Source organism: Cicer arietinum, chromosome 5 (assembly GCF_000331145.2).
Source record: "Cicer arietinum cultivar CDC Frontier isolate Library 1 chromosome 5, Cicar.CDCFrontier_v2.0, whole genome shotgun sequence".
Classification (NCBI taxonomy): Eukaryota; Viridiplantae; Streptophyta; class Magnoliopsida; order Fabales; family Fabaceae; genus Cicer; species Cicer arietinum.
In genome coordinates this window covers 76,632,981-76,656,314 of record NC_021164.2, presented here as the reverse complement: position 1 = coordinate 76,656,314, position 23,334 = coordinate 76,632,981, and the positions used below count along the sequence as shown (strand labels likewise).

The window sequence follows — 23,334 nt, the reverse complement described above, 5'->3', positions numbered from 1 at the left end:
AAAGATTAAAAATAAAAGAAAGAAATCAATTTTACATCGATATTCTTAGATTGATGTGTAAAAATTTGAAGCTATATAAAAATAAGAAATTTTTACCAAAAAAACATAAAATCTCCAAACTTTACACTTGAAGTCCTAAATCTTCTTTATGTGAGTTTTTTCCTATATTGTTCTTGTCGGAAATAAATATTTAAATTTATTAAAATATCGAAAATTTTAATTTGATGAAAATTTTAATATATTTAAAGATGAAAATAAATTTATGGATTTTTTTTTACAAACGTGAAATAAAATCTGAAAAAATAAAATAAACTTGTGTTAACATTTTAGAATGTAGAGGTATATTGAAAGAAAAAATAAAGTTTTTTAGAGTAAAAAAAAAAATTACAAGACTAAGTCGTTTAATAAAATTAAGTTCAGGTATATCACAATAATGATTTAAAAAAAAATAAATATTAGACATGAGAGGAATTATGTGCGGCGGTTTTTAATAATGGAAAAGGGATAATAGAAAAATTTTTAGACATGAGAGCCGATGTATACAGAAGATTGTTATTTTTTACTATATTTGATCTTAATTGCATATTTATGAAGTAGATGTAATATGATAAATAATCATATTATTTTATGTTATCACGCCTCTTTAGTAATATGATAAATAATTATGTTATCTTATGCTATCACACCTTTTTAGTTAAATATTTATCTTTTTGTGGACTAGGTTGAAAACCAGCACGGTAGATTAAGAAAATAATTTCTTCAGTTTATCTAATTTATTTATAGTGTACATTAAACACATAATATAACAAAACATTATCATGGCCATATTATATTTTATCTTCATTCAACTCCCTTATCATATTCATATCTGTTTTATCCTTACCATAAATTCGACCTTTAAAGCATTGGGGTGACGGTTTTCTCTTCTCTTCTTTGATTTTTTCTTTTGTTCCGGGGATAACTTATTTGATCTGTTTTACTATTGTTTATAAATTAATTTATTTAACACTTAAGATCTATATGCTTATTTTCTTATATAAATTTAATGACTAATTTTTTTTCAAATAATTGTATTGTATTTAATAATTATATTATCAATCACAAATAATTATAATATCAAATTATTAATTTATTGATTTGATCAAATTTTGTTTAAAAAAATAGAGTGAATTGAGAAATGAAAGTTACCGAGAGTTGAGAGACGAAGGAAGGTGAGGGACCCAAATCCTAAAACCTGAAAATGGTAGGAAACCATACACGATGAGTCGTAATAATAATTCCAGGACAGACCAATGTGAACTGTACCAAATTCCCCCTCATAAATTCTTGACTTTTCTTCTCTTCTCTCCAAATTCCGTTGCATCCATCCAGCTAGCTACTCTATTCTTACTTCTCTTTCTCTCTTTCCCATATTCTCTCCTTTTTTTATTCCTTTTACTCCTACTACCACCGCCCAAACCGTGTTTCAACACCTCAAACTCCTACACACAAATAAAATACACTCTAAAACCCACCCTCATACAATACAATCATAGATCTCTCTCTTCTCTATCGAAGTTCAATAACCCCAACCGACACACAACTACCACAAATCAAATTATGCAATCTACTAGTATTCCCCAACCAAAACCAACATTCCAATTCTTAACTCTCATACTAGTATTCTTCTTCTTCTTCTTCGTACCATGTCTATCATCCACCTTGACAACCATTACCCATCAATTCAAAGAAGCTCCAGAATTCTACAATTCCCCAGAATGCCCCTCCATTACCGACACTTCCTCCTACATATGTTCCGACACAAACAAAACAATAGTTCACGTCGCAATGACACTCGACACAACATACATCCGTGGATCCATGGCAGCAATCCTTTCAATCCTTCAACACTCTTCCTGCCCACAAAATATTTTCTTCCACTTCGTTTGTTCCTCCAACGCGTCACTCCTACGCGCCGCAATCACAACCTCATTCCCTTACCTTAAATTCCATCTCTACACTTTCAACGACTCCACTGTCTCAGGTCTCATCTCAACCTCAATTCGTTCCGCTCTCGATTGTCCTCTCAACTACGCTCGTAGTTACTTACCAAATCTATTGCCGTTTTGTGTCACCCGTGTCGTTTACCTTGACTCAGACCTTATACTCGTAGACGACATTGCAAAATTAGCAGCAACCTCGTTAGGAGAAAACTCTGTGTTAGCAGCACCTGAATACTGCAACGCGAATTTCACTTCTTATTTCACTCCATCATTTTGGTCTAATCCTTCTCTGTCTCTAACATTTGCGAATAGAAAACCGTGTTATTTTAACACGGGTGTGATGGTGATTGATTTGGGAAGGTGGAGAGAAGGGGAATATACAGCGAAGATTGAGGATTGGATGGAACTTCAGAAGAGGATGAGAATCTATGAATTAGGTTCTTTGCCGCCATTTTTGCTTGTTTTTGCTGGGGAAATTGCTTCCGTGGATCATAGATGGAATCAACATGGACTTGGTGGTGATAATTTTCGTGGTCTTTGTAGAGATCTTCATCCTGGTCCTGTTAGTTTGTTGCATTGGAGTGGGAAAGGTAAACCTTGGGTTAGATTGGATGCTAATAGACCTTGTCCCTTGGATGCTCTTTGGGCACCTTATGATTTATTACAAACTCCTTTTTCCCTTGATTCTTGATCAAACTTCAATTCCTTATACTCCTATAGTAAAGGAAGATGTATTTGATCGTTTGTTTAAGATATGTTAAGTTTTCAAATATATCTTTTTGTTTATACATATATATACATGTAGTTATATACAATTGGACCATTCTCTCTCGAGCTTTCTCATTCACACGGATTTGAATTTTGAAGCAAATGTTAGGTGAAGAGGAGAAGCTGACAACTGAGATTCCTGATTTTTTGCAATGACAGTTACTTGATTGTTCTGTTATTTTATTGTGTTAAATAATTGTGCATATCAAAATAGTATTTGTAATTTGAATGCTTGAATTCATGATTCATCAACCCAGAACGCAATAAATTTCTGTATAGACTATATGTACCTTTTTTCATCTCTTCTTCTTTACACATTTGTGTTCTTTTTTCTGTTTTTACCTTCCTACCGTAGATATTATTTCAGGTTAGTTTGGATTCCTTGGATTTGGATTTAATGCACTTGATTGCTGTGCAGTTAATGTATTTGGATTAAAATCAAATATTTTTTATTTTAATTATTTTTAAATTTTGAATTTAAAATTTAGACTATTAAATATATTTAATAAATAAGTGAGCACTATTCCGAACACCAACACCACCGATCATTCTCCACTAGTTACAACAATCATTAACTCTCGACCACCATCTTTGACCACCAATCACACACGGTCAATAATCCCTTACCACCACCTTCTTCCAACAAATCTTGACCATTACTATCGGTCAATAATCCCTTACCACCACCTTCCTCCAATAAATCTTGACCATTACTATCGTTCACCGCTTTGATAAATACTTCGATCATCGTCAATCACCTTTTGAGTTTTCAACCACCATCTTCAATTGCCATCCACCTCTTTTAGGTAATGCAATATTCTCCGATAATCACTTTTGATAACTACTATTTCGACCACTATTATTAAAATTAGTGAATTTATACGGTACATGAATTAATTCGATTATAGATATATTTGAAATTTAAATTAATATTTAAATAATTTTTTTAGAAAAAAAATTATTTTTTTATCATTTATATAATTATAATAATTAAATATTATTTATCAAAAGTGTCAGCAAAATGAAATATAATTTTTTTAGAACTTTTATAAACAACCAAATATTATATTTTTTTTCTTATTAATTGATGTTTTTCTTATATAATTGTAGTGTGGTTGAAGAAGATCGATGATGTTAATAACTTTTGAATTTTGGTTTTAAGTTTTGATTCAATTGATAAATGTCGATATTATTAGATTAAATGTCATGTCTAGGACTTAGGACCTCACAACAGTTGTGTGAATTAATTATTGTATTATTTACCATATATTCGAAAAGAAAAAAAATAACTTTTAAGTTTATGAATTTAAAAGATAAAAAGTTTATTGTACAAAATGGATGAATATAAAAGTGTTCTTTAATTCTTTTATTTATATTTTAAATTATTTCAATGATATCACAAAAATATGGCCAACTAAACATTTATTTTGTCACATTAAAACGACACATCACTATTTTTGCAAACTCAAATTCCATGACCGAATAAAATTAGGAAAAACTTAAATAGCAAGGATAAAATGAAAAATTGAAGAGCCAAAACCAAAATTTCTCCAATATTACATGAACCTAGATAAAAACGTTTAATTTGTTTTATTATGTCCCAATTTACATTCACAAAACTTTTAGCGTCTGTGTTCACATTTTTTTTATAAAGTTGGGTGTTTTTTATTATTGATATAAAAGCTTATTTTTGTTTGGGGTACAGTAGAGATAAAAAAGTTTGAAGGGGTACAATGGAGATAAAAAGAGTTTGAAACAAAGACATCTTATATATTACCTAAATTGGTCACATCTTCGGTGACTTATTTAAAAGGTTATTCTATATAATATATTAAAAATATTCATTTTTTTATTTATAATAAACTACTTTTATGGATTAAAATTTATTTGAAATTTTGATAAGAATTGATGAAACTCATCAGCAAAATCATTTTATATTTTATGTATGAAACAATAACTTCATTATAAAAATAAAATAAATGAATATATTTTTTAAAATTTATTTCATCTAAATAATATCAGCAAACTCTCATCTTAAACGTATAAACAAGTTAAATTAGTAATTTACCTTTTTTTTAAAAAAAACTGATAATTTACGTATTTAAAAAGTGGTATTGACTGTTGTTAATATTTTAGATGATTTTTAAACGTTAAATACCGGATATTTACTCAGCTTAGAACTTTCTATAAAGAAATGGGACTTGTGTATGAGAAGAACGAGCTATGCATGGAAATTTGGCAAGTATAAAAAACTGCAAAAAAAAATTGTGAAGTCGTTAGGCAATGGACCGCCAAAATTTTCATTTTGCAACTAACAATTCGTTGGTAGCGTTAAAACGTGAAGTGACACGAGTCACTCACAAAAGGAACCAAAGAGAAAGATCCAACCGAAACCGTTTTTAACAATTTTCTCTGCTAAAAATACTATTAGCCAAACTTCCCCTTCGTTATGTGCGCGTTACACATCTTTCTTCTCTGAAACTTTTCTCGACTTTGAGATCAGATAAACGAAAATGGCGAAATCAAGTGCCGACGATTCCGAACTCCGGCGAGCTTGCGAGGCTGCAATTGAAGGAACCAAACAGAAGATCGTCATTTCCATCCGAGTCGTCAAGACTCTCGGCACCTGGGGAAAAGCTTCCAAGCTTGGTCGTCAAATGGCGAAACCTAGGGTTCTCGCTATCTCTAGTACGCGACATTACTCTCATATTCTCTGCATTTATCAATAATATTTGAATCGGTTTCGGAAAAGTTTGTTTCCACTTCTATGAGCGAAATTTGAACCACTAATTGCAATAATTTTCCCTCGAATGCAACTCCAAATTGAAATGATCTGTTTGTCAAAAAATTGGAATGTAGCATTTGTGCATTCCGGTGTGCGTCTTGCGAGGCTCGTTAGATGAACAACTGCTTGTAGTGCTGGTTGTTTCGTTGATATTAACATCATAATTTTTTGAGAAATATAATTATTACTCGGTTATGAGGGTCTCTTATTAGCCAAGAGGCACAAGACTATAAGTCATGTTACACGTTTATCATATAAGTACTTATGGATAAATTATTTTTATAATAAAAGATAAAATAGAGTCAAATTGTTTTTATATATGCTAAAATCTGTTTTCATAAATTATACTCAAGAGCTTGTAAAAATTAGTTGAAAACAATTTATGAAGATAAACTCAAATAAGTCAAATTTCAAACATGTCCTATATCTATAAGGTTTACTCAGTTCTGATAGTATCTTATTAGCTTAGACTACAGGTCGTATTAATCGTTTATCATATTAATGCTTATCCATAAACCACTTTTATAACAAAAGGTAAAATAGAATAAAATTTAAGTTGTTTTCATAGTTTATCATGTAAAGTTTATGACAATAAGTTGAAAACAACTTTTAAAAAGATATAGCAAACAGCTTATGAACGGCAGTAACCTGTTTTTTTAAGCTCTCTCAAACACTCCTAACCAGTCTCCAAAGTCACAACTCACTAGTGCTTATGCTAATAAATAAACTCAAATAAGTCAGTCTAAACAAGCCCTATATCTGTAGGAGTTTACTTGGTTTCACAAGGAGTTAGCATGTTGCATTTATGCATTCCAATACTTCTGTGGGTTATGAAAAACCAGTTAATAGGCAATTTCTGTCTAATGTTAACAGCGGCCAATGTAGGGGTTTTATCAGAATTCAGAAACTATGTTTCTCTTATTTTAACAAATGATTGTAGATTGTTCCCTCTTGTAGTTTGTATAAGTATGAGTAACGAGTAATTGGCATTTGAGAAATTAGGTTGCATTATATCTTTATCTGGTTTATGAACTGGTCGGATTATCTTGGTTCAACAAATGGAATAGAAAGGAAGGAGAGATGAGAAGTCTTTTTCTTCCTACTCTTCTCTATGTAGGTGATTGCATGTGGTCACCTTGTGTAACTGCTGCAATTAGTTGCTTAATTTTTTATTTGTAGCATTTTTAGTGACAACATGTTATTTTATGTAGCAAAAGCAAAAAGTCAACGGACAAAAGCTTTTCTTCGAGTTTTAAAGTATTCGAATGGAGGAGTTCTTGAGGTGATTTCCTTCTCACTCCTCTCCTTTGCCTCTTTGGGACATGCTTGATTTTTGTACTTTGTAGCCATTCCCATCCCATTACACAAAGGAACCAAAGAAGCTGTTTTTTTTTCCCTTGCATGTTGCTAGTATTGTTTTTTGCTTTTTTTAAAGGTTGCCTCTTCATCATACTCTTTCTCTTTCATTTGCTATTTTGGCTCAAAAAATAACTTGATTGGATCTTTCATCTCATGTGGAATAAACTAAATCCACATCAATAACAACTTATACCACCGTTGAAATAATGCTCATACCACCTTTGTCGCCTCATTTTTTATTTAAATTGTTCAATATATGCAACTTATCCTTAGCGATTTTGGCAATTGCTCTTGCTGCAAGGTTTAACAGTGTGCGTTTTGCTTTATCTGAATGAAGAAATTGTCCACCTTACCTTTGTTGCTAAGTAGAATAAATAAACTGAAACTGGTTCAGCAAATACTTCACAGCCCCTCCTCAGCCCCTCAGCCGATATTTTGACATATTTTATCTCTTATCTTTTAAGTTAAGGGGAAAACGACCGTTTTTGTTCTGTAATATTTATTATTCTCGCAGCCTGCTAAAATATACAAGCTGAAGCATCTCTCCAAAGTGGAAGTTGCAACAAATGATCCCAGTGGATGTACTTTTACGTTGGTAATGTTCTATAATTTTTCTTCTTCCATACAAATCTTTATGTTATGAAAATAATTGATGTAGGACAATCCTGATAGAATCCAGAAATTCAAGAATGTAAACTGTTTATTATTTAAACTGAAATGGTGACCTTGAAGCGCTCTACAATGGTGGGAAAACAGTAAAAAAAAGATAAACCAGAGTTCAAGAACTCCTAATCTAGAGCTAAGCTCCTAACCAGAGAGAAAACTCTCCTAACCAACTCTAACAACTTTTCTGAATGATTCTTAGCTACCCTTTCCTCTACTTATAACAGAAACTCCTTGAAATCAGGGAATATCCTAACTAACTCCCCTTCACACTTCATCAACAACCTTATAGAACTGGGCTTACGTTGATTGGGCCTTGGTGTCCTATCAAATCCGAGCAGGGTACTCTGCTGATAACCCATGCCCCCCTACTATCTGAATGAAGAAAAGTCAATACATATACTCATGTAGTGATAAAAAGCATCCCATATGTGTACACTTAAGGTCTATTTATAGACCCCAAAAAGCAACAGATTTCATAATAAGCTATTCTTAATCTATACATGGAATAGGATACTCCAAAATAGAATAAATTCCTAAAGAACATTACAAGTAACAATAAAGAATCACAAATAAGAAACCCTAATTATAAACTTAAGTAAATAAAAAATGTTAAATAGCCTGGTCTACCTGTCAATTTTCTCAATATATTCTCAGTTTCTTAGACAGAATCAAATCAAGATACAGCCATTTTCTATTTTGAAGTTTGTTTTAAATGTCTTTCCTTTATCTTTTTTTCCCCTTTCTGGTGGGATGCGGAGTACTAACAAATGTATGTCTTATTACAGGGATTTGATAACCTTAGAAATCACAGTGTGGCTCCTCCACAGTGGACAATGCGCAATATTGATGACAGGTTATACCACTGAGCGAAATGTATAATCTAAGCACGAATATTTCAATCATCTATGATTGTATTTAAGGAGATAGACTTTTGTTCATTGTATCTATTACATTATTGCAGGAATCGCCTCCTGCTTTCTATCTTGAATATTTGCAAAGATGTCTTGGGTCGCCTTCCTAAGGTGGTTGGTGTTGATGTTGTGGAGATGGCTCTTTGGGCTAAGGTGCATAATGGTCTTCTAATACTTAAACTTGAAGTTGCTATACACTCAAGCTACAGTCATTGTCTTCTTTACTTGTTTAATTTTAATTACTCAACATTTATTACTTTGGACGGAGGGTGATTTATCTCATTAGTGATATTGAACTTCTTGATTTTATGTTGAGAATGTTAAACTCTAATCAATATATACTCGGTGACTAATTTCTGTTAATTATTCTAGACCCTATGTTCTCTCTATTTATTTTCACCAATGTGATATAGGAAAATACACCTGCAGTTTCCACTCATGATAACCAAGCAGACGGTGCTACTTTTGAATCTTCTGCCAATGAAACAGAATTGAAAGTCAATGTTGAAAAGGAGCTTGTCTCCCAAGCAGAGGAAGAGGACATGGAAGCTCTTTTGGGAACGTAGGTGCTATCATTCTGTCTTAAAATTCAATGGCACAAAAAGACTCTCTCTCTCTCTCTCTCTGTCTTTCCTTATAAATTTTTTGGCCATACTTTACGATTGGTACTGATACAGGGAATTCATAAATTAGTTGCTAATTTCATGGTGGTGTATTTTTAAAACCTACTAGAAGCATCTTGTGGATAGAACTAAGCCAACGCTCATGCTGGGATTAGTTTATACCCGAAAGGGTGTGAGGACACCCGTGGTGCTACTACCTCCAAAAAATAGAAAGTACTGAACATGGCGCTTCAACATTTTTGTCAAAAAGAATACAAATGAAACAACTATGTACTTGCATTGGTTGGATGGATAGATAATTCATTTATACTTCTACAAAAAATGTTAATTCATCTTCATTAATAATATTAATGTGCAGAATTAAATTGGCGTAATTTTTGAATGGGCAGTTATATAATGGGCATTAGTCAAGCAGAGGCATTTTCTGAAAGGTTGAAAAGAGAGCTCCAGGCTCTAGAAGCAGCAAATGTGCATGCTATTTTAGAAAGTGAACCTTTAATAGATGAGGTACAACTGTTCTTTGAGTTGATTACCTTTCTTTTACTGGTTTGACCTTATTATTTATCTGTGTTACTGAAAACAGGCCCCTTATTTCAGATATTGTTGCTTAATTTTCTGCCCTTGTGAATTCATAATGGTAGACTGAAAATTCCGTTTATGTTTTGTAAGTTATGATTATAATTATTTAAAACCAATAAAACCTGGATTCTTGACCTTCTTTTAGATAAACCGATTTTCTCTATTTATCCCTTAGATTTTGGGTCTAACACAACCCCTCAAAACCGGGTTGTTTGCAAACCTTATAACCACATTCTAGGCCACATCTCTAGTCAATATGAGTCTCTCAACACCCCCTCTCATGCTCAAAACTAGACACAAAAAGCATGAAGTAATGTGGATGGAATAATAGGAATCTCAACGCACTCTCTCACACCCATGACTAAATATCTTGAACGTGGGCAGATGATGGTGGAATAACAGAGATCTTGGTCCAATAACAGATCTAGGATAAACTCTAATACCATATTAGGTTTTGGAATTTGACTCCTCTAAAGTGAGTAAACTAAGGGTTGATATTATAACTATCTATGATTGATTATGCATGTACATATAATTTCATCCATTGATTTGTTTATCAATGGTTGATATTACTCATTTTATTCACAAAACTGAAGTGTTATAAGTACAACTTAAGCCATATCTCTAGTTGATGTCAGACTCTCAACAATCCCCTTCCTAAAGCTTTAACCTTGTGCAGATATTTTAGGCTGCAATTCTATATCATCATTCCCACTTCAACCATTAGAGCTTTTGTGTTATCAACACTATAATAAAAAAATGCTACTTCATTTTATTAATCCTCATGTTTCTCATAATTAGTTGTTTAAAATTGCGCCCACATGCTTTTATGAAGTGACTCAGACTAATTTGTGTCTTGAAGGTGTTGCAAGGGCTTGAAGCTGCTTCGAATTGTGTGGAAGATATGGATGAATGGTTAGGCATGTTCAATGTGAAACTCCGACACATGAGGGAGGACATTGAATCAGTAAGGTCTCGTACACTTCAAGTTGGAGCACATTGTGTCTATTAACAATTTTCTTTGCGGTTTTTAAAGCAGTGTTTATGGGAATCATTGTTCATTCATTTGATTTGATTTCTTAATTTCTTGGCTAAAGTATCTATCAAAGAATTTTATAATATTATTAGAATATCTTAACATTTATTTTTTATATTCGTTTTATTTTATTTTATTTTATTTTGATTATATCAATCCTTGATTTATGGAGTTGATTCTATGCATTCCTCCCCAATATATTTTCAACATGGAATGATAAACCCTAGGTTATTCAATCTAGGGAAACCAACTCTCCCCATATTTAAGGCTATGTTTACCTTAGTTTTATATTAGGCTATGTTTTCGTATCTGGGTTATATTTGGTGTAAGACTTCTAGTCTTTTTAACAAGGTTTCTCTTATAGATATGTTGGGAGATTGGGTGGCTTTGCCGGATTGATGTGTTATTTAACCACTTGTTTGTTTTCTTTTACCCGTAAGGAGGTTTTCTTATCCTCCTAGTCCTTAATAACAGTCTTATCTTTGTCTTAATGAATTTCTTCTTTAATTTAAAAAAATGACTTCTTCATCTTTTTTCACATTACTTTTTTTATGTCTAGATTGAAATCCGCAATAACAAGTTGGAAATGCAATCAGTAAATAACAAAACTCTCATTGAAGAGCTTGATAAACTTCTTGAGCAATTGAATATCCCTTCTGAGGTATGTATTTACGTGGTGATTTTTCACAGGTTGAGTTTAATGAACTTAATATACTTAATATTTATTTTAATGACATTTCATTGGTGTAGTATTCAGCATTTTTGACTGGAGATTCGTTTGATGAAGCGCAAATGCTTCAAAATATAGAAGCATGTGAGTGGTTGACTGGTGCCTTGCGTGGTTTTGAAGTGTCCAACATAGATCCTACTTATGCCAAGATGAGAGCTGTATGTTATTTGCCTTACTTTCGAATACGGGCAAGGTGTTGATAATTTGGTAAAAGAACATTTCATGGTGATATAAGCTTGTTTTCATTGATTAAATAAGGAAACAAATCTTAAAACCTAAGGGTTTGTTGATCAGAAAAAGTGTTTTCTAATAATCACAACAATGTCACACTTTCAGTTTCGTTTTCTAGTTTTCAATTTTTTTCATTTGTTGATGTATACATTTTTTAAAACAATAAATAAAGGGGACAATGTTTAATTATAAATGGAAACAGGAAATGAAATCAGAAGAAAAAAAAATTTAAACCAAAATAGACCTTGCGGACATATGAAAAGCTATCCTAAGAGATACCTAAATTATTTGACATGATACCATGAAGATCTTATGAGATATTTTTGCCATGTTCTAAACTAAAACATTTTTAGGGTCTAAAAAAGTCATTTGTTTTAATGGTGATTTTTTCTACCTCTGCAGTTTAAAGAGAAACGAGGAGAACTTCAAATATTAAAATCTACTTTTGTCAGGAGAGCTTCTGAATTTTTGAGGAATTACTTTGCTACTTTTGTTGATTTCATGATGAATGATAAAAACTACTTTTCTCAGGTATTTTATCTGCATAAATTATTTATGGAATTATAAACTTCAAATCCTAGAATCTTGAATTTTCACTTTGTCTGCTTGCTCTAAACAGCGGGGACAATTGAAAAGGCCAGATCATGCTGACCTGCGATACAAGTGCAGGACATATGCACGCCTTTTGCAACATTTAAAGGTTTATTATGAATGAACTACAACTTTTTCTTGAAGTTTTGTTTTGCACACCTATCAATATTTGTTGAGTTCATTTCTTTGTATTCTTATTATTTTTTTTGGTCAAAATTTCTTTGCATTCTTCTCAACAATCAGATTCTGGATAAGAATTGCTTGGGCCCATTGAAAAAAGCTTATTGCTGTTCTCTAAACTTGCTTCTTCGCAGGGAGGTCTGAATTACAAATACTCACACTGTATTAATGTTATTTTTTTTTATTTCTTGGCAATTTGGTGTTAAAATCATGCTATGACTTGCACTTGAGCATTTTATGAACTGAGAAGTGACCACTGTACATGTGGAAATATTCACTGATGTAATTACTTGTACAAAATCAAGGTTTTGAAACAAAAATTGCAAAATAAAATCTTTAGTAGCACGGAGGTTTATGAAATGTCTTGGACATTGTAAATACTGTACTGTACAGAAGAATTATTCATTGAAATACATTTTCACAATATTGTGTTTCTCTCTACACTTACCACAGGTTCAAACAATTAGCCTTGCCCTTAAACCAATTTTGGTTTCCTCTTCTTGACATGTAGGATTCCTAGTGAGTCTTCCTTGAATTTAATGAGATCTAGAAACACTTAATGTAGTATTCTCAATTCATATTCCTTGATCCGATTCAGAATATGCACTGAAATCTCAGGTAGTATTGTTAATTGCGGAAAATAGCGATTTGTTCAAATTTATGCTATGCTACAGTGCTATATTATTGCAGTTATAGCATTTATTTTACAATACTTTGTACTAAATATCATAATATCGTGGAACAATTGGGATTTATTCAGATTTTTCTATGTTATAGCACTATAACGCCACTAGAGCCGCTATTTCATAACACTGAAGTGATGGAGATGGTGAGCTTGCATAACCGGTTCAACTTGTTGCATCCTAACAAGAAATCTTTTATGGAATTCATAGTCCTCACCTATCAAACCAATGTTGTGGGGCTGAGCTTCTAAGCCCAAATTTCATGAACAACAAATGCTAAGACCGATGCATGGGCACACAAAACATGATAGGATTAAGAATGTTAGCTTTAAAGATCTGTTGTTGCACCAAATTCTAAGTTAATACTATAGCCTATTCTAGATCTATTGTTGAGTCGCCTACATTGTCCAGTCTCTAGATGCAAAGCCTTGGGTGTGAGAGGGTGTGTTGGAAATTCACCTTAATTGAGGTTTTCCCTTAGCCTCCTTGCTAGCGGGAACTTTGGGTTGTCTTCATTTCAGGCTCCAGCACCTTCACTGTGATGGGTGTGTTTAGTCGCACATTGCATAGAGATATGACCTAAGTATTACTTATAAGGTTTGGAGAGTTTTCACTTTACAAGTCAATTTTGTGGGGTTGTGTTAAAGTCTAAGCACAAATTTTATTAACAACAAAGTGTTAAGACCGTCACATGGGCACACAACGAATGATAGTATTAGGAATGATTGCATTGAGATACAGTTAAGTAGCACCTTTTGTGGAAAATATTATAGACTTTTAGCTTAGGTGGTTGGGTATGTGTAATTTGTATAAAAGTCCAAGTAAGAAAAGTAGATTAGGGGAGGTTAATAGAGGTAGATAGACCCAGAAAAGCTATGTTCCAAATCATTAGGAAGCATTATTTAAATGAATTTTCTCTAGGCGTAATATACAATAGGACATGATGCCATTTGATCCAATTAACCAACTTTTCTAATGGAAAATGTTTTGGTTCTTTTTGTTGATATTTGGATTCTAGGTCATATATACTAGTTTGTGGTGTTTTGGTAGAACAATGTGTATGCAGAATCTAAAGTTTCACGCATCCCTTCACAGGCCCGCGAGTTTGCTAATGAACTTCGTGCTAGTACTAAAACGTCTAGAAATCCAACTGGTTGGCTTGAAGGTTCCACAGGTTCTGGTCAGAATGTAAACTCTGCTGACTCTTCTACAGTTTCTGATGCATATGCAAAGCTGCTCACCGTATTTATCCCACTTATGGTGGATGAGGTGAAAGTTCTTAATATTCACTCCTTGAAACTTGTTTATCTTTAATAACTCAAATTTGTAACTATTCATGGTTTATGTTTCAGAGTTCTTTTTTTGCACACTTCATGTGCTTCGAAGTTCCTACACTTGATGGTAATAAATCTGGATACAATGATGGTGCTAACGATGACGACGATTTGGGAATTGCGGACATTGATGAGAATGACAGTAAATCCAGTACATGTACCTCTCTCAACAAATATCCTTTCTGCACATTTAGATTTTATAATTAAACATTATGGTTTGGTTTTCCTGTTGTGATTTGTTGTTCCAAAATTTGACCATTTATTTAATCAATTTTCCAGGTCTAAGTTCTGTGGAGCTTGCAGCTTTAAACGAATCACTTCAGGATTTGCTTGATGGAATTCAAGTATGCATGGAATAAAATCTCTCTCTCTCTCTCTCTCTCTCTCTCTCTCTCTCTCTCTCTCTCTCAGTTTGAATTTCTGATACTCTCTCTCTCTCTCTCTCTCTCTCTCTCTCTCTCTCTCTCTCTCTCTCTCTCTCTCTCTCTCTCTCTCTCTCTCTCTCTCTCTCTCTCTCTCTCTCTCTCTCTCTCTCTCTCTCTCTCTCTCTCTCTCTCTCTCTCTCTCTCTCTCTCTCTCTCTCTCTCTCTCTCTCTCTCTCTCTCTCTCTCTCTCTCTCTCTCTCTCTCTCTCTCTCTCTCTCTCTCTCTCTCTCTCTCTCTCTCTCTCTCTCTCTCTCTCTCTCAGTTTGAATTTCTGATATTTGTGAAAACGGATCTAGATGTTCTCATGTTACATATAATAGCCATGCTGGATCTTATTAAGCCCTAGTTTGGATTAGCTTCTAGCTTATATAGAGCTTCTCAATTGAACTAAGTGCTTCATGCTTAGCTCTTAACTTAAAAAAAATGCCCTTATGCGGTTATGCGATATAAATGACAATCACTATTTACATTAGGGATCTCGTGAAAAAGTTGAGGTGCAAAAGTTGATTTAAACTTATAAGAGACGCTATTAGTTAGAAATTAGAATACTTGCAGGCACTGCAACTGCAAGATCATTTCAACTTATCTTTTCTTATAAGTTCTTGATGAAAAATGTATCTAAACTGGCACTTAGTGTATAACTTTTAATTCCCAACAAAAATGTGATAAGAATTCAGGTGTATTCTGGAAAGAATGAAACTGTGGAATGGTTAAATTGTGATTTGGTTGGTTGGTCAGGCAGTTGGGAAACTCCCTTGGAGGAGAATCTCATAGTTGTTACAATACCAAAGATACACAAATTTCCCCATTTTTCTCGTCTCTCTGTTCTTCTTCTCTTTCTCACCTGTTATTCAGTTTCCTCTTCATATTATGTTTCTGTGGAACCTAAATATAAGTTAAAAGATTGCACTGCTATAAAGCTGCTTTGTAACTTATATGATTTCAGGAAGACTTCTATGCTGTTGTGGATTGGGCATACAAGATTGATCCTTTATGCTGCATATCAATGCATGGGACAACAGAACGCTATCTCTCTGGTCAAAAGGCTGATGCAGCAAGATTTGTCCGCCTTTTACTTGGTGACCTTGAGTCTCGGATATCTATGCTATTCAGCCGGGTACGTGACTAGCTTTATATAGAATTTCCAATTACATTTGGAAGATTGAGATGCTAACCCAATTCATTTCATTGGAAATCTTTTAGTTTGTTGATGAAGCTAGCCATCAGATTGAAAGAAGTGAGCGCAATGTTCGCCAAAGTGTCCTACCCTACATTCCCAGGTAAAGTGGTTCTTTGGAGTCTACTTCCCCCTCTTTCTCAAAAGAAATTGAGAGTTTTGTTAGAATGATAGCTCAGTTGTCCACTTTTTAGTTGTTAGCCTGTTATACAGGATTAGAATGTAGAAAAACCTAGCATATTCTATCTACTAGATGTAGTGAAAAACTCTATGTAACTCTATTCAAGATTGTTAAGGGCATCGTTATCTTCTGTTGTGAACCTGATTAAGTTCAGATTAGGTTATTCTGGGTTAGTGTAAATTGCATGACATTCGTACATAACTTTGAGCTTTAGGGAAATTTTTTTTTTTTTTTTGTAAGTCCATTTTTGGATCATGAAACTATAAATATGCCATCTAAAGTTGCTGATCTGTCTGGAAATATACTGACATGGCATACAAATAGATGACAGAAAGATTGTTGGCGTCGTCGTCAAATTAGCATGTTTCCTTATTTATATGCATGTCAAGAATATGTTTAAGTTACAGCCTTATATTGATGTGAGCATCCAGTAATGTGTGCACTTAATGTTAAAGAGATGGGAATTAAAAGTAGCAGCGATATGGGTGGAGAAAATTGAATATTATGGCTAATTAATATTTCTCTATAATATTATGGTCTAGGAAGCATGACCATAGACACGATATCAATATGGACACGCTAAGACAATAAATATCTATAATATAGGACTCTAGAGAGTATGTTAGCTGAAAACGTGAAAGAAGTTAATCTTGACCATATATGATCCTAATCAATATTTGCTCCTCTCACTTATCAGGTTCTCATTTGATACATCCCCTATATATTGATGAAAAGCGGAAGGAGCAACATTCCAAAACTATAGATGTTTCTTAATTGAAAAATTGAAATTCTTTTTAAAAGAGTCGCATCTTTCAAGTGTTGGTCAACTGGCTAAGTGTCCAAACTCCAAACCATTAAAAAGTAATTTTTAATAGGACATTTGACAAGGAGTATCCAACACCTTGACACTGGAAACGCCCCTGACACTGCGACACCTCAAGAAGAAGTGTACATGATTCATCATATGTTGAAGTTGATAAGCTGCCTTCATAATCTTCTTATATGTGTGTTTTTGTGGAAACAATTAGAAGTCATACCAGCTACACGATTTAACTTCCAATCAGTATTTAATGTCTCAACAAGTCCATGGCGTTAAGTAATGTTTTGATCGTTTTCTTATAGATTTGCAACCCTTGCAACACGGATGGAGCAGTACATTGCGGGACAGTCCAGGGATTTGGTTGACCAAGCATACACAAAATTTGTAAGTGATTCCTTTTAAGCTCTGTATTGTTTTATGTCTATCTCATATAGAACTTACATGAGAAATCTAGTTAATTAATTAACTTTTAGGTATTTGCTTACCTAAGATGATGAAACTATAATAAATACCATATAGAACTTACATGACAAATATAGTTAAGTAATTATTAGTTTTAAGGTACTTGCTTTCCTAAGATGATGAAACTATAATAAATCTAGTTATTACCCTACCACTCTTGAATATTTTTTCTCTTCCTGTTTTTTTTCTCTCTTCATGATTGAGGTTGTGGGAGAGAAGAAGTATAGTTAAGGCGTTGCTCTTTTTTCATGCTTGTGGTGCATATGGTTGGAATTTTTTTGCAACAGTTATCATCCTATGGTTTCTATCCATGAAAATTCTTCGAGGTAGGATAGTCTCCTTGCATCTATGTAGGTTTTTTCATGATAGTCTCCTTATATCTACGTAGATTATGCTTCTGACTTTAGAGAGGCTTCCTTGTTTCTTTTGACGTTAGGTGGTTTCCCAATTGTCTTATTCTGCATTCTTTTTTTCTCTTATGCTACATTAGGTGTAAAGAATGCAATGCCATTCAATAAATGGACAAAAGTTACCTACAGTATCATTGGTGTTGTTCTCCACGAAAAAGCTCTTTTGTGGACATGAGGCAAAAATCCCCTACAGTACCATAGGTGCTGTTCTCCACTAAAAAAAACATGTTTGCATATATTTATGGACTTCGAGGTGGTTATGGGCAATTATGAAATATTTTAGTGATGAACAACACCCATAGTACCGTAGATAAGTTTTGTTCTTTATAAATAATCATTGTAGTGTTGTATTGTGGTAGTTATTAGAAGTTTTTGTTTTTTATAAAACTGTACAAAACAGTTTCTGCATCGTGCTGTACGTTTACAGACTTAGAATTGATGTGTTGAATAACAGTTATTTTCCTCTGCAGCAACCATCTTTTTATATGTTTATTGTTCAATTATCAACAAAGATTTAAATGAGAAACAATTTTTTTTTCTATTGTTTTCTATACCTTTGTTGGACCATAATGAAGAATTGATTGTCTTAACTCATCTGCGTTGTGTTGATAAATACCAAAGGCGAGTTCAATTATTTACTGCTGACCCTCTCATCTGCAGTCGAAGTATTCAATATTTCTTTTTCTTTTTTGTTCATCATTTTACTTTTTTGTCGTCTGTTTCAACAATATGTAACTAATATTTGCATATTGTTTGGCTGATGGGTTTGGTGCTTGACAGGTTAGCATAATGTTTGTAACTTTGGAAAAACTTGCACAAACAGAACCAAAGTATGCAGATATTTTTCTTATAGAGAACTATGCTGCTTTTCAGAATAGGTTTGTTTCCATTTCCCAGGAAAAGAGGAAGCTCAAGGCTGCTTCAGTTTTCCTTGTATATTAAATTGGTTCTATATAAGACAAGAAGATTTTCACTTGTTATTTTGTTTGTTTTCCTTAGTTTGTATGACCTAGCCAACGTGGTGCCTACTCTGGCCAAATTTTATCATCAAGCTAGTGAAGCGTATGAGCAATCATGCACACGCCATATTAGCATGATTATCTATTATGTAAGTATATATTCTTTATTTTGTTCTTCTTGTTGACTATTCTTGAACTTATACCCTGTTGTGAATAACTCATTATTCATTTTCTGCTTTGGAAAGCAATTTGAACGGCTTTTCCAATTTGCTCGAAGGATTGAGGACTTGATTCTCAGTAATGTTTCACCTGAAGAGGTTTGTTTGTGTATAGTTTGTTTGTTAATCTTTCATACATCCTGTATTTCAAATATCAGAATTTTTTCATTAAACAAGTTGTTTCCAGTGTTATAGAACTTATCATTGTTGATCAATTCCACCTTAATTGCAACCTCCAACGCCTTCATTATGTTGAGTCTGAGGGGGTGGGTTTAGGCTCACATTGCTTAGAGATATGAACTTAATAGTGCTTATAAAGTTTGGACAGTCCTCACCATATAAGTAAGATTTGTAGGGTTGAATTAAGTCCAACTCAAATTCTATGTTACGTAAGAGTTTCAAATACTTGAGCCCTACTTTTTACTCATCTTTTCATCCTATTATTACTTTTTTTTTCACTTTGGTGCAGTCCTCTTTCCAATAATCCATTAGTGTTATTCAGTTGCTATTGCTATGATCTTCATCTTCAAATTGATCTGACATCTATCTCGTCTTTTAATTTATCTGATCTTTTCAAAAATTACCATCAGAGTTAGTACGTGTCATTATATGGCTTATAGGATTTTTGCATTTGCACCCCTTAATTGTCATTTTTGTTTATTTTTCTCGTGTAACTAAATAGATAGCCAAATTTGACATCTACATCAGAATATTTCCGTTTCTACCTTCACAATTTTATTGTGTTCTACATCAATTTTAGATTCCCTTCCAGCTTGGGCTGTCAAAAGTGGATTTTCGGAAGATGCTAAGATCCAGTTTGTCTGGGGTAAGCCTATCTTTTTTTATAACCCTTTCCCAAGTGGCATAATTTGTGAATTGTCTTTGTTTTCTTAAATAGATGGACAAGTCCATTGCTGCAATGTATAAGAAATTGCAGAAGAATTTGACTTCTGAGGAACTGTTACCTTCCTTATGGGATAAATGCAAGGTACGCATATTCAATTCCAGTTGACCGAAAACCCCCCATATATACAATATGAACAAATCAAAAATCATGAATATTTCCGATGCCAAATTTCAAAGGTTTTATGATTGCATTGTACCTAAGAGTGATTTCTAGAGCATTTCTATTCTTTAGTTGTGTTGTGTATCATTAAAAATGTACTACAGTTAAAGTAGGGAACATGGTGGCTTCTAACATGGACTACCGTCCATGATACACTAGGCACCTTTTGACCATTAGATTAAGCAGGAACATTGTTTCTATTATAGTCTGTCCACATTATATTTTTTTGATTCTATCCTCAACCTTGTGTCACCATTCTCTACCAAACAACACAAATTTTTTTCCAGAAACTAAGGAAACGGCAACTGCACTCATATTGCTCGCTCTCAAACAGTAGTTTTTTATAATACACCACTAAGTCCCAAAAAAGTGAACTTTATTGGATTTTTATTTATCGCCGAGTTTGAGTCCACCGGAAGAAAGATAAAGAAGGTTACGAATTTTGGATTTAAAAAAAAAACGAACAAATTCCCATTACTCTAACATGAACAGAAAGGAAATGACTGTGTTTGTGTTGTGTGTATAGAGGGAGAGAGGAGTGGTACCATGAGAATGGCATAAAAGTAATTAGGAATAGAAATAACCTTAGCAGGTATGAGGATAAAAATACTAGATCTGTTCCTATACTCAAAAAATAAGGTTGGGATTTATGGAGTACTTCCACAAAATATTTGTCTTCCTCCATCATTATACTAATGCTCCATGGAGCTTTGAGTTGCTGACGTTGACAGCGACCAGTGAGAAGGGAGGTTAAAGATGTAGTGTAGACGCACGTAGTCTTACTTGATTAAACGTTCAAAAGGATACTAGTCTATCATGAACCTCTTTAAAGGTGGTCCATGTTAAAAGGCACCAGGAAACATTAATAGATCATCACTTAGATGAATTGGTAGTAGTACATATTGAATTTCTGATTTTCGTTTCCCCAAACTATGGCAGAAGGATTTTGTCGATAAGTACGACAGTTTTGTCCAACTTTGCGCCAAGATTTACCCTGCTGAGTCAGTCCCTTCTACAGCAGAATTGAGAGAACTTTTAGCTTCAATGTAAAGGTTTGCTTGTGTCTACATTTCATCATTCTTTTTTACTAAGATGTAATGTAATTTACTGGAGTGCATTATGTTGTTTAAATTACTTGAAACAAGCATTTAAATGCATCATTCTGAGAACGTGATGAATAAATATAATCTCGTGTTAGTTTCATGTTTTGATATTAATTATTTCTTCTGTTTTCTTAATTATTGTGGTGAGACATTGAAAGTGGAAACCTCTATAGATCAAATTGCTCATTATTGGACGGAGGAAGTACTTTTTCCAAGAATATTTGTTAAATATGATCCATAGGACCATAACTAACTTCTTAAGCTATTTTGATAAATGCAATTATTTATGTTATCATAAAAATTAATATATTCAATATTTTTTAGGAAATGTTCATGTAGAATACTTATAAAGAAAGATACTCGATAATTCTTTGTTAGTTTATAATTATAATTTTCATAATATATTTTAATTCATATGTTAGCAAAAGTATCATTAAAAAAAATTAAAATAAATATTGTCCTAAAAATAAGTATTTTTTAATTCAAGAATTTCAACATCAAGAGATCTTGAGGTGAATCATGTAAATCTTCACTTATGTTTCAAAAAATTTGTCTCAAATATTTTATTCCGTTTGTCTTTGATAAGATACTTATTTGCGAGCATCTATAAGTATCTTCGAAATTTAGAGTAAATTATTTTTAAAAAACTAAAAATTCTAATATTTAAAAGATATATATTCACGAGTATCCATGGAATATCGGTATCAATTACATATCATATACAAAATTTAATTTTAATTTTAATTTTGAAGTATTTAAATTTGACTGAGAAGTGGATATCACACTAAAACTTCTTCAACCCAATCCAAACACTAAACTATATTTTCGTGTAGTTTTAATAGTTAGGCTAACTTCAGTAGTGCTACGCTCTCGGTTCTTTAGGAACTTACTTTTTATTGCTCTTTCATTCGAGTTATCCAGGTGGCAAAACTGAGTTCGTTGCCAAGCAAGTTCGTTAGATGAAATTATAGTCGTTGAGTTTTTTTTACTCAATATTATCGTTGAGTTGAGTGCTTGAAATTAGACAATTACTCATGTAAGGATAACAAATTATAAAATTTATTTAATAAAATTTATTCTATAAATTGATCTTTTGAGTTCTTTTTTTTTTCATAAAATTTATTCTACAAATTTAAATTGTGATCATTTGAAAATATTACACTAAATTTTTATCTCTTTGCTTTTAATTTTGCATTCATTTTACTCTAACAATTTTTGTCTCAATTTCATCTCTTTTGGTTTCAATTGATCTCGTTTCTTATTCAATTTTTCATCTCATTACTTTAAAATTACTTGGATTTGTGTCAAATAGATCTCAATCAATATTATTTTTATAAAACATTTATTTCAATTTATGTGAATTTTTCAACATCCTAAATCTCAATTTATCTCACCACCAACGAACCCCACCATGTTTTAGTCAGCAACCCAAATGAATATTCGAGAATTATAGTTAACTCATTATGAACTAGAAATACCGATTCGGTCTGTGTCAGAGTATTAAGTTTCACAATTTTTAACCCAAATTGATCTTGAAAATATTATGTTTGGAAGAAGGCTTGAAAATATTATGTTTGGAAGAAGGCTTGAAAATATTATGTTTGGAAGAAGGCTTGAAAATATTATGTTTGGAAGAAGGCTTGAAAATATTATGTTTGGAAGAAGGCTTGAAAATATTATGTTTGGAAGAAGGCTTGAAAATATTATGTTTGGAAGAAGGCTTGAAAATATTATGTTTGGAAGAAGGCTTGAAAATATTATGTTTGGAAGAAGGATAATTGAATTGGTGTCAACGTTTCGAACGATTTAGTTGTGGGAATTGAATAAAAAGATGATGATTTTTTGTGTTAAGAATTACAACCAATTATAATATGGATTGGGGATATCATGAGAGAAGCAATCTGGTCAACTAAAATGTCTACAGGATCGAATAAATTTGGGGAGGAAAAGACGGAAACTCTGACAAGGATATCATAAATAATGCATGGCGATTGCTAAAAGATGAATAAAAATGAATGAGGTGATCAAATAAATGTTCTTCTTCGAAAAGAACAG

At 32.8% G+C, this 23,334-nt stretch overlaps 2 protein-coding genes across 3 annotated transcripts; both read left to right on the top strand.

Annotated features, from left to right (window-relative positions):
- The first annotated feature begins 1,280 nt into the window (after positions 1-1,280).
- Positions 1,281-3,049, top strand: LOC101511993 (probable galacturonosyltransferase-like 1). The gene has a single exon (XM_004500987.4). The coding sequence runs from the start codon at positions 1,600-1,602 to the stop codon at positions 2,671-2,673; it is 1,074 nt and encodes a 357-aa protein (XP_004501044.1). The 5' UTR covers positions 1,281-1,599; the 3' UTR covers positions 2,674-3,049.
- A 1,898-nt stretch (positions 3,050-4,947) lies between these two features.
- LOC101512318 (exocyst complex component SEC3A-like) lies at positions 4,948-21,379 on the top strand. 2 transcript variants are annotated; one of them, XM_004500989.4, is made up of 25 exons: positions 4,948-5,438; positions 6,747-6,817; positions 7,409-7,489; positions 8,346-8,413; positions 8,522-8,624; positions 8,885-9,033; positions 9,484-9,601; positions 10,536-10,640; positions 11,269-11,370; positions 11,460-11,597; positions 12,073-12,201; positions 12,290-12,370; positions 12,505-12,579; positions 14,220-14,393; positions 14,477-14,609; positions 14,738-14,802; positions 15,830-16,000; positions 16,087-16,163; positions 17,364-17,445; positions 18,714-18,811; positions 18,933-19,041; positions 19,138-19,209; positions 19,871-19,936; positions 20,009-20,098; positions 21,116-21,379. In XM_004500989.4, exons 1-25 carry the CDS (start codon positions 5,264-5,266, stop codon positions 21,224-21,226), a joined length of 2,643 nt encoding a protein of 880 aa, XP_004501046.1. In that variant the 5' UTR covers positions 4,948-5,263; the 3' UTR covers positions 21,227-21,379. The 2 variants fall into 2 exon arrangements, with proteins under 2 accessions (XP_004501046.1, XP_004501045.1); XM_004500988.4 differs by having other exon boundaries at positions 4,949-5,438; positions 14,477-14,615.
- Positions 21,380-23,334: the final 1,955 nt, after the last annotated feature.